The 11,815-nt window shown below is 44.8% G+C and overlaps 1 protein-coding gene across 1 annotated transcript in view; it reads left to right on the forward strand.

The window, feature by feature from the left end:
* KCTD3 (potassium channel tetramerization domain containing 3) overlaps nt 1-11,815 on the forward strand; it is a 95,708-nt gene that overhangs the window by 17,591 nt on the left and 66,302 nt on the right. Inside the window, exon 2 of the mRNA XM_042444948.1 lies at nt 8,280-8,637. Coding sequence (XP_042300882.1) covers nt 8,280-8,637 — 358 coding nt within the window. The remainder of the gene's footprint in view (nt 1-8,279; nt 8,638-11,815) is intronic.

Raw genomic sequence — 11,815 nt, forward strand, 5'->3', positions numbered from 1 at the left:
GCTTACAATATAAAAAGACACGACACAAAAGGAGAAGGGAGTGGTGGAGGGGAAGGGGATGAGGGCCAGCAGTTCTTCTCTACTTCCGAGGCCTGGACCAAGGCAGATGGACTGGAGGGAGGGCTTGGCTTCATAATGGATGGGTAAACTTCTTCCAGGGAGGCCTGTTGGAGTTAGCCTGCCTCTCTAGTAGGATAATACATATAAAATACATAGCAATACAGGAAATGATTCAATAAAACAGACAACAAAAGAACATCAAATAGCAAGTGACAGTTATCTAATGCCTGGGAACGCTTCTCTGAACAGGATGGTCTTCAACTCCGTTTTGAAGCTGGTTAAAGAGATGGCTCTTGCTCGCGGGGGAAGAAGGTTCCAGGAGTGAGGGGCAGCAAGAGAACATGAACCAATGGATTCAAATTACAAAAAGAAATTCTTCCTAAACATTAGGAACTTCTTTGCTGTAAGAGCTATTGAACAGTGGAAATGGACAGCCTCAGGGGGGATGATGGAATCTTTCTTCTTCTCCTTCTCCTTTTTGGAGGCTTTAAACAGAGGATGGATAGGCATATTTCAGGCCTGTGGCTCAGTTTGCACTGCAGAAATAATCCAATAAAGTGACACCACTTTAACTGCCATGGCTCAGTGTGATGTAATCTAGTTTTGTGAGCTATTTAGCCTTCGCTGACAGAGTGCTCTGGTGCCACAACATAGGACAAATCCCAGAGTTCCATAGCATGGAGCCATATCAGTTAAAGCGGTGTCAAACTGCATTATTTCTGTAGTGCAGATTCTGCCTCAGTTGTGTATTTCTGCATGATAGTTGATGGCTTTTATGGTCCTTTCCAAATTTATAATTCTATGATTTAGTGAAAAACCTCTGTTGATAGGGATTATCTTTAAAATGTTTATAGATTTGTGTGTAATGTTGTCCTATTGTAAAGGGGTTAGACAGCCTTTGTGCCCATTTCTGAACTAGAGCCTTATAAATATTCTTGAAAACTGCTAACATAACATTGGTATTAGTTAATTCTAGTTTGAAAGATAAATACTTATAAAGATTTACCCTATTTACAGTAGATAGATTGAAATCAAGGGTGGGCAGCTTATGGGATGCCAGATGTATAAATTTATTACCTACCATCCTTCATCACTCACTATGTTGGTGAGGGCTGTTGGGTGTTGCAAACCAGCCAATTATTGGTTTCAACTACCAAGAGAAACCATTAGTTTTAAATCATTGGTTTAAATGCAGCTTCCCTTGTTATTTTATTCAAAGACTGAAATAGAAATATGAGTTCTCCAGCTTTCTCATGTTTGATTTTAGGGAGCTCAATGTGTAAACAGAGCCATTGCATTTTATGGGACTGTAAGTGTCGGTTTAGCCACTTTGTGATGAGATTTAGCTTTAACTGTTATTTTTTAAAAAGGTCAAGAAGCAAAAAAACAAAAAACAAAAAACCAACAACATTTCAATTGTTTTTTTAAAGCAATCAAAACATTAAAAATCCATTTTAAATTTTTATTTTATCTAGCCTTTGGAATTTACCCTAATGCTTTGCTAGAGCACAAAGGTAGAATGAAAAATTATTAATTAGTTCAATTTTTCTTCTTACCAATTTTCACGCTTCCCTTCAATTTCAGTTGCTGGAAAGTGTTCAACAATTGCCTGTTCAATTGCCATTTTGCTATATGTTCTTCATAAGACTCCATTTTCTGAGAAGTTCTCATCTCATCTTTGTTGCTCCATGAGCACTTTACAAGGACATTCAACTAACCCAAGTAAACAATTCTCGTTATGCCTGTTTGGTTCTCCTGTGTTGAAATTGGACAGATACCACCCTATCCTCTGGCAGAATAAAGCTAGGATTGCACTAGGAAATGTGTCTTTTAATACATGGGAGCTAAACTGATCCTAGTCATTTGTGTTCTGGAGAACAGTAGTATATTGTTTGAAATTAAAGGTGTATTTGGACACTTGTCCCATGCATGCAGAGTAACAACTCATCTTGAATTTTAGACAGTCAGAGAATTTGTCTGGCTAGTGGGTGGTATTCCAAGTCAGAAAATAGTGGGTTTAATTTTGTTCTTGTTGTATGTTTTTAAATCATTTCTGACTTACAGAGGGAGACCCTAAGGTGAAGCTATCACAGGGTTTTCCTGGCAAGATTTGTTCAGTGTCTTTACCTTCTTGTCAGGCTGAGAGACTGTGGAGGATATCACACGACTGAAATTGGAAATATAATCCAGTATCATCCTGAACGCAATCATGCGTATTCATGTCATTGCGTGAAAGTTTACCACATGCAATCGCTGTCAGTCCGAATGCACTCCGAACACAATCATGTGTCAATCTGCGGTTAAGTAAATTCGGTGAACTAGCGAAGTCACAAAACCTATTCATAGGCAACTTCACACTCAAGTGTGCTGTTGTTTGGTGTGATGTGCATGTCTCCTTTGGTCCTGGTTTCCCCCTGCCCAATCTGGAAGGGGGGGTTGCCATGAAGCCATGCTGCAATTATGCTTCAATTTTGCTTCCGCTTGTCCTTTAGCATTGCTGCCTGCTAATTAAGAGGCATGGACCGGGAGCTATTGGATAACTATTATATTCACGTTTTAATATGACAAGAGTAAATATATCCTTGTTTTAACATGAATAGAGCTTGTTCTTTCAACCATTCTTCCTGCCCCCCCCCTCCAACCTCTTTTGTAAATTGTGGGGTTCCTTGGTTCCTCTCTCTCACTTGCCTAAATATGCTATGCTCCAGTCATCTGGAGTCTCACTGAGCAGGCGCAAGGGTGCCAATTCGCAATTAAGAACCGACCAATCTGATGGCTTACTTCACACAGAATCTGGGTCGTGTTCACGGAGGCCATTACAGCAAATTTAAGGTGTGATAAGTAATGACATAATTGCTTGAATTTTCAAATTGACCTCACTATCTTCTCTTTCAAAATTGAGCGCCTCCCATCCCATGTGATATCCTCCTGTGACTTGCCTAAGGCCACTCAGTGGGTTTCCATAATTGAGAGATTTAAATCCTGGTCTTCAGAGTCATAGGCCAATGTACAAACAATGATGAGAGTTAATGGGAACAGGGGATCTTCATTCTGGAAAGTTATCAAGGGCCCTTTCACACCATACAATTCTCTCTCTCTCCCCTTCTTTCTTTGGAGTATTTATGTACCTTCCCCCAAAGGCTTCTTATTTTAATGTCTATTCCTGTTTACTGGCTTGCTTGAGATTTGTATTCTCTGAATTCTAGGCTTTCATCTTCCATGGCTCAGCTTCGCTTGCTCTCTGCTCCGTATTCTTGGAATTGCCTCCCTACATATTTACAGATGCTCTTTCCCTTGCTACTTCTAAATCTGAATTTTAAAAAAATATTGTTTTCTGTAGGAAACAGAAATTATTGTTTTCTGTTGTTTACTGTAGTTTTATAATCCTATATATTTGATTACAACTGTTGGCTAGCTTGTTTTATATTATATTGGTATTTTTGTATTTTGTTATGTGCCCCCAAGTCATTTTTGACTTATGATGATTGGGTTTTCTTGCCAAATTTGTTCAGAGGGGTTTGCAATTGCCATCCCCTGAGGCTGAGAGTGCATGACTTGCCCAAAGTCACCCAGTGGCTTTTATCTTCCAGCGGGGGATTGGACCCTGGTCTCCACAGAGTAGTCCAATTCTCAATTCATTGTTTATAACTGCATTGTATTTTATTATTAATTCCTTCCCTCTGTGTGTATGTACACACAATAGATTGTATGCCTCTGGCATGTCCCATTATTTTCAGTTGTTGTGTAGTGTAGTTGGCCCAGAGAAATATGAAACTTTGGGAAAATCACACACTCTCCACCTAAGAGGAAGGCAATGGCAAACTTCCTCTGAACAAATCTTATCAAGAAAACCCCACGATATGGCCTTACATTTGCCATAAGTCAGAAGTGGCTTGAAGACACACAACAACAACAAACCTATAAAGTCCTATGTAAATTGATGGTAGTATATACATAAATAACAACAACAACAACAACAACAACAACAGAGTGGCTTACAGATTGTTAATCTGACACTTCCCTGCTGTCAAATTTACACCCTAAAAAGACAGGACACCCAAAGAAAGAGGATGGCAATGGCGAAGGGATTAAGTCCAGCAGATACTGCCTCTTCTTCTCTTTCTCCAAGGCCACAGCAGTCACAGCTGGAATGGAGGTGGGGGCCCTTTCAGTAGCTGCTGAGCTGAGGCACTGGCATGGTTCTGTCCCATGGAATCCTGGGATTTGTAGTTTAGCAAGGGGCATTTAGACTTATCAGCCTGAGTGCTCCAGAGGCTCAACAAACCCCAGATCTACATACAAATCCTACATACCCAAGATTACACAGGATGAAACCATAGCAGTTAAACTGGATTAATAGCACTACAATTCTGTAGTACAAATGGAGCCTTGATGAAATCTCTGCATCATCAATTTCTAATATAGCAAAGCTGCTTTTTACAAAAGCTGGTTTTTATGTCTACCTAGGCCTCCTTTTGCCCTGTGTCCTCAGTCTAGCTAGAACATTTCATAGCTGTATTAGTATTGAGTAGATGGTGAAGGAAGGCTGGAGAAATATGAGACTTTTGGTGTTCAGTTGCAGCATCCTGTTTGCAAGAAACAGTGCAATAATGACATTCAACAGTGCCATTCAACAACAGACCAACACACAGATTAACATGTAAACCACTTCCTCCCAACCAAGGGTCACACAGTATAGTATACCCCACTCACTTCTATGCCACCAACCTCTGAAGATGCCAGTCCCAGATGCAGGCGAAACATCAGGAATAAATTCTTCCAGAATATGGCCACATGGCCTGAAAAACCCACAGAAAACTATAGTGCAATAATGCTTGAGCTGGAAGAGAGCAGGATTCTGTTCTATCCAACACTACTCTGTCTATGAGTACCTGCCTATAACAGTTGAGGTACACAGTAGCTGAGGGCCCATCATACCTGGTCAGGGGGTATCCAGTGTGATGTTGGGGTTGGAAGCTACAGGAGTCATGTCCATGGCAGGATGTGCACAGCAGCACCCCTTGAAAGAAGGGGATTCACACTATGTATTGTGCCCATGTGGCAGCCTACTTCGGTCATGCCTAGTGGATGGTTTGGGACATTAGATCATCAGTTGACAGGCAGATCACCTGATGTTTGGATCCAGGCCCACACATGGCCAAGCCTATGCAACTGTGACCATTAAAGTTGGAACACTGCTGCTGGGCCCACAATGGCAGGTCTGGGTTCCATTTTTGAATGCTTCTAATGTCACAGCAGAGCAAAACCAAAACATTTCTTACTGGGAGCAAAGAATGACATATAAGTGAATAGGTCCTAGCCCAACCTACTCCATTGTGCCCTAGTTTTCTACTTGAAAGTATGTCCCCCCCCCCCCCGCACCACATTTAAAAAACTTTCAGAAACATGATGACTTGTTTGCAGTTTGAAATGGTAACTTATTCTGCCTCTTCATAGAAGCATAGAGTTGGAAGAGACCGCAAGGGCCATCCATGTCAACCCCCCTGCCATGCAGGAAATCCAAATCAAAGGCCTGTTACAGACTGCCAAAATAAAGCTGCTTTGGATCTCTTTGGAGGTATGCTATTTAAATGATGCATGCATCCGAAGAATCTGGAAGTTGCACCAAAGCTGCACTCTAGTGCTTAGGAATGGAGTGTGGCTTTGGCGCGACCTCCGGACTCTTAGGACCCATGCATCATTTAAATAGCATACCTCCAAAGAGACCCAAAGCAGCTTTATTTTGGCAGTCTGTAACAGGCCAATGTATCCCTGACAGATGGCCATCCAGCCTCTGTTTGAAGACCTCTAAGGAAGGAGACTCCACTACACTTTGAGGGAGTTTGTTCCACTGTCAAACAGCCCTTGCTGTCAGGACGTTCTTCCTAATGTTGAGATGGAATGTCTTTTCCTGTAGCTTGCATCTTCTTCATATTATTTATGTGTAGAATTGTCACACAGAGGAGCACATCTGTATTCTAGCCCTGCCTCTGACATGGTTGAGCTGGGCTAGCCTTGCTTATTGAGGTTTCCATTCCAAGGTGGACACTTGAAAAACTTTTGACACTTGATATGTACTAAAACATAGCTCAGTCACATGATATTGTGACAATACAAGGTGTTGGTTATAACCTATAAAGCCCTACATGGCTTGGGCCCAGGATACCTGAAGGACCGCCTCTCTCCATACATTCCGCCCGCACTCTCAGAACTTCTGGGCAGCAACTATTGAGGGCTCCTGGGGCTAGACTAGCCTCCACAACGAGGAGGTCGTACTCCATCGTCGCCCCGGCCCTCTGGAACACACTGCCCATAGAGCTCCGCTCGGCCACCTCCCTGGCCCAGTTTAGAAGGGAATTAAAAACCTTCTTATTTCGAACAGCATTCCCCGAATTAAGCTCCAGCTAGTCTCCCCCACCCCCTTCGACGGCAACAGTAGCTGGCTGATGGGGTGTTAGTTTTGATTTTAATATAATGGTGTAATGTTTTTAATATGTATTGTAATGTATTGGATTGTTGTTGTTATGTTGTTCACCGCCCTGATCGTTGGAAGGGCAGTATACAAATAAAATTTTTATTATTATTATTATATGGCGACAGTATGATGGGCAGAGCCCTTTCCTCTTTCTGCCTATCGGTGCTTTGCACATCAGTAAAGTGTAAAGACTGTTCATATCATTCATGAAAAATATGCTCATTTCTCATATCGTGAGAAATGGGCAGAACAGGCTCTGTATCACAGGTAGGAAAACTATACTCCTCTGCATCTAGTTGAATTTCAGATCCCATCAACTCCAGCCAGCCTGGTCGCTGGTAAGGGATGATGGAAGAAGCAGTCCACAAACAGCTAGAAGGCCACAGATCCTCCACTCTTGCTTTAGACCAAGAAGTACTTTAGACTAAACAAACTCAGTCTTCCTTCCCTGATACATGCATAAATGGGCAACGAAAGTGGAAACAGGTAGCAGGGCAGCAGCAACCCTTGTTCTCCCAGCCTTTGCCATTGCTGTGCTCATGATCCAGGGCAAGAAAGTCTGTGTGTGGAGGCTTCCTTTAGATCCAGAATATCTGCATGGCGGGCTAAGGTTATAAAGATGCAAGCATGGGCTCCCCCACCTCAGGGGCCATTAAGACATGCATTTGCAAAACCAAGAATTGCTGCACATCATCTGAGCAGGGCTGAAAACACGGCTCTGCACTTTCCCCCTACTTACTTTGTCCCAAAGTGGGTTCAAATTCCACAACTTAGTGGGGCTTGTTATTGCTGCATTAACTGCCATGAAGTTGGCTCCAAACGGTGGACATTTGGGGATTCCTCCAGGACAGAAGGCTGCAATGGAGGACATGTCCTGGAAAAGGAGGATGCCTAGCCACCCTTTTCATGCTCCAAATGGAGGACGTTTGGGGAATTCCTCCTGGATAGAAGGCTGAAATGGAGGGCAGGTCCTCCACAAGGACAATACCTGACCCCCTTGCAGGATCCAAATGGAGGACATTTTGGGAGTTCGTCCTGGACTCAAGACAGAAATTTTGGACCTTCCAGAAAACTAGGAGGGCACGGCCAAAGAAAGGCTAAAACACTCATATAAATCCACGTTTCTTAGTCATGCTCAAAATGGAGGGCATTTTGGGGGACTGTTCCTGGATAGAAGATGCAAATGGAGGACATGCCTTAGAAAAGGAGGATGCCGCCTGGTCACCATGATCATGCTCAAAATGGAGGACATTTGGGGAATTCTTCCTGGACAGAATATGGAAATGGAGGGCATCTGGGAATTGCTCCTGGGCAGAAGGCTTAAATGGAGGGCACGTCCAGGAAAAGGAGGATGCCTGTTCACCTTGGTCATGCTCAAAATGGAGGACATTTGGGGGAATTCCTCCTGCACAGAAGGCTTAAATGGGGGCCAGGCCCAAACACAGGAGGACCTCTGGCCCCCCATGTCCATGCTCAAAATGGAGGACATTTGGGGGAATTCCTTTTGGAGAGCAGAAGGGCGACATGGAAAAGGAAGGCATTCCAGCCTCCCCCCTCCTCCTCCCCTCCTTTGCGTCTCTTGCGTGCTGACGTCACCCTCAGCGTGAGCTTTCCCGCGAAGGCGCGGCCAGGGAGCCAGACTCAGCGTTTTGACCCTCGCGGGCTCCCTTCCTCCAGGTGCCTCCGCGTTGCCATGGCGCCCCCTTAACCCCTCCCCTTTATTTATCTTCCCTGGCTGCCATAGAGGAGAAGAAGAGCGTCTTCTGCAGTCAGGAAGCGGCGCTGAAGGCGGCAGCAGCAGCAGCAGCAGCAGCAGCAGCAGCGGGGCCTTCTCCTCCGCGGCCCGCCCTGGCGGCCTTGCCCTCCTCCTCCTCCTCCTCCTCCGGGCGCCTGGCGGGTTCCGCGGCTCCGCTGGACGCGCCTTTCTCTCCGCCGGCCCCGCCGCCGCCTCCTCCTCTGCCCTCCTTCGACGCTGGAGGCGGCGGCGGCGGCGGCGGCGTCTGGGAGCGAGAGGCTCCGCTGGGGAAGATGGCAGGGAACGGCGCGGGCTTCGCTGGTGCGGGAAGCGGGGAGATTGTGCAGCTCAACGTCGGAGGGACCAGGTGAGAAGCAGCAGGAGGAGGGGCTGCTGCTGTTGTTAATATGGGCCTTCGGGTCCTTCCTGACTCGTCCTGGGGTTTTCTTGGCAGGGTTTGTTCATGGCCTTCCCCTGAGGCTGAGAGAGTGTGACCTGAACAGGAGTCGACAAAGCGATGCGGCAGCTAACAAGGCCAATGCGATTCTAGGCTGCATCAATAGAAGTATAGTGTCTAGATCAAGAGAATTACTGTAATAGTGCCACTGTATTCTGCTCTGGTCAGGCCCCACCTGGAATATTGTGTCCAGTTCTGGGCGCCACAATTCAGAAAGGACATTGAGAAACTGGAGCGTGTCCAAAGGAGGGCGACAAAAATGGTGAAGGGTCTGGAAACCTTGCCCTATGAGGAATGACTCAGGGAGCTGGGGATGTTTAACTTATAATCATAGAATTGTAGCATTGGAGGAGAACAAAGGGCCATCCAGTCCATCCCCATTCTGCCATGCAGGAAATCCAAATCAAAGCATCCCTGACAGATGGCCATCCAGCCTCTGCTTGAAGACCTCCAAGGAGGGAGACTCCACTACACTCCGAGGGAGTGTGTTCCACTGTCGAACACTCCCTTACTGTCAGGAAGTTCCTCCTAATGTTCAGGTGGAATCTCTTTTCCTGCAGCTTGCATCCATTACTCTGGGTCCTAGTCTCTGGAGCAGCAAAAAACAAGCTTGCTCCCTCCTCAATGTGACATCCCTTCAAGTATTTAAATAGGGCTATCATATCACCTCTTAACCTTCTTTTCTCCAGGCTAAACACCCCCAGCTCCCTAAGTCGTTCCTCATAGGGCATGGTTTCCAGACCCTTCATCATTTTTGTCACCCTCCTTTGGACACGCTCCAGTTTCTCAATGTCCTTTTTGAATTGTGGCGCCCAGAACTGGACACAATATTCTAGGTGGGGCCTGACCAAAGCAGAATACAGTGGCACTATTACTTCTCTTGATCTAGACACTATACTTTTATTGATGCAGCCTAAAATCACATTGGCCTTTTTAGCTGCCGCATCACACTGTTGACTCATGTTCAACTTTTGGTCTACTTGGACTCCCAGATCCCTTTCACATGTAGTTTCATTCAGCCAGGTGTCCCCCACCCTATATCTATACATTGCATTTTTCCTCCCTAACTGCAGTACCTTACATTTCTCAATGTTGAATTTCATTTTGTTAGCTTTGGCTCAGCTTTCTAGCTTATTCAGGTCATTCAGGTGAATTTCCTCAGAGGAGGTTTGCCATTGCCTTCCTCTGAGGCTGCGAGAGTGTGACTTGCCCAAGGTCTCCCAGTGGGGTTTCCATGGCTGAGCTAGGATTTGAACCCCGGTCTCCAGAATGGTAGTCCAGTGCTCAAACCACTATGCCACAGTGGCTCCTCTCCATGATATAAAATAACAAAATAATAGCAAAAATAATAACAACAATAATGAAGTCATCCCTCTGCATTTGCAGCTTTGACTTTTGCAGATTTGATTATTCACTGATTTTATTAATACCTGTATGTTCTCTCTAGGAACATCTCAGTCCTCCAGCGCAACTCTGCGGTCAATTTTAACCAAATGTCGCCCCAAAGGACCTAGAGATTCCTAGAGAGAAAGCTCCACTGGGCCTTTGTGGCTCCTCCAGCACAATTCTGTGGTCAATGTCTGGCAGATGTTGATTTCAGAGTTTCACAGGAGGACCTAGAGATTCCTGGAGAGGTCTTCTCTCAGATAAAAACAGAGCGTTTTTGTTATTTGCAGTTTTTCCACGTTCACGGGGGTCCTGTGCCCCTAACCCCAGCGAATGTGGAGGGACGAGTGTAATAATAACAGTCATAATAAAAGTGCACCCCATTGGCTCTCATTAGGAGGAGGCGGTGATGGAGGAGAACAGTATCCTATCTAGTCTTGGGGTTTTCTTAACAGGGCTTTTAATCTTTTTGTATGTAATAGTATTCTTCTTCTTTTCCTTTTAACAAGGGAGACTGCTGCCACACTGCATAACCTATGCAGTTTGACACTACTTTATTTGCCATGGCTTAGTGCTGTGGAATCCTGGGATTTGTAGTTTGCTGTGGCACCAGAGATTTCTGAGAAAGAAGGCTAAATACCTCACAATCAAAACCACAAGCCCCAGGATGCCCTGGCATTGAGTCATGGCAGTCAAAACTGTGTCAAACAGCATTATCTCTGCAGTGTAGATGCAGCCTTTTTTTTTCTTTGAGATCAGTTGGCACACAGGTTTGACGAAAGAGGGTGTGTTATGGAGACGTTACTTGAGTAACTTAGAGGAGAGGAGAGAAGGCCTGATAGCTATGAGAATTGTCTCTGTGTTACTCAGATGTGGGGCCATCTAAAACAGCATTTAAAAAACAAACAGGGGTGCATCCATATTGCAGAAATAACCTGGTTTGACACTGCTTTAACTGCTGTGGCTCAGTGTTATGGGATTCAGGGAACTGTAGTTTGTTGTGTCATCAGAGCTCTAATGGAGAAGGCTAAATATCTCAAAAAACGTTCCCAGAGCCCCATAACACTGAGCCACGGCAATTAAAGCAGTGTCAAATGGGGTTGTTTCTGCAGTGTGGATGCAGTTCAGGTCCCTTAAAAGATGGCTGAGACTTCTTGGGGTTGTTTGGTTAAATCCCAGACAATTGTGGGACTTGGTTCTGAGGGAATATTAGTGGAGGAGTTGGAAGTGGTGAATTTAAATTGTATTCTGCTTTAACAAATACAGGGCAAATTGCAGGTATTTGTGCTCACAGTCACTAAGATGAGTTAGACTCTCCATTGCAGGGAGATGTGGGGAGGAGCAAGAAGAAAACTGCAGGTTATCCTTGATTTGTAGGGGTTTTTCTGCTGGTTTTTCTAGCTATGAGGCCATGTTCTGGAAAAGTATATTTCTGATATTTTGCCAGCATCTGTGGCTGGCATTTCAGAGAATTCTCTGAAGATGCCAGCCACAGATGCTGGCAAAATATCAGGAATAAACTCGTCCAGAACATGGCCACATAGCCTGAAAAACCTGCAAAAAACTATGGATTCCGACCATGAAAGCCTTCGACTTCACATCCTTGATTTACTCTGCTTGTGGATATACAACAGTTGAATAGGTTAGTTAGCCCTGGTCCAAAACACACTGCAAAAATAATCCAATATGAGACAGCTTTAAC

Source organism: Sceloporus undulatus, chromosome 1 (assembly GCF_019175285.1).
Source record: "Sceloporus undulatus isolate JIND9_A2432 ecotype Alabama chromosome 1, SceUnd_v1.1, whole genome shotgun sequence".
Classification (NCBI taxonomy): Eukaryota; Metazoa; Chordata; class Lepidosauria; order Squamata; family Phrynosomatidae; genus Sceloporus; species Sceloporus undulatus.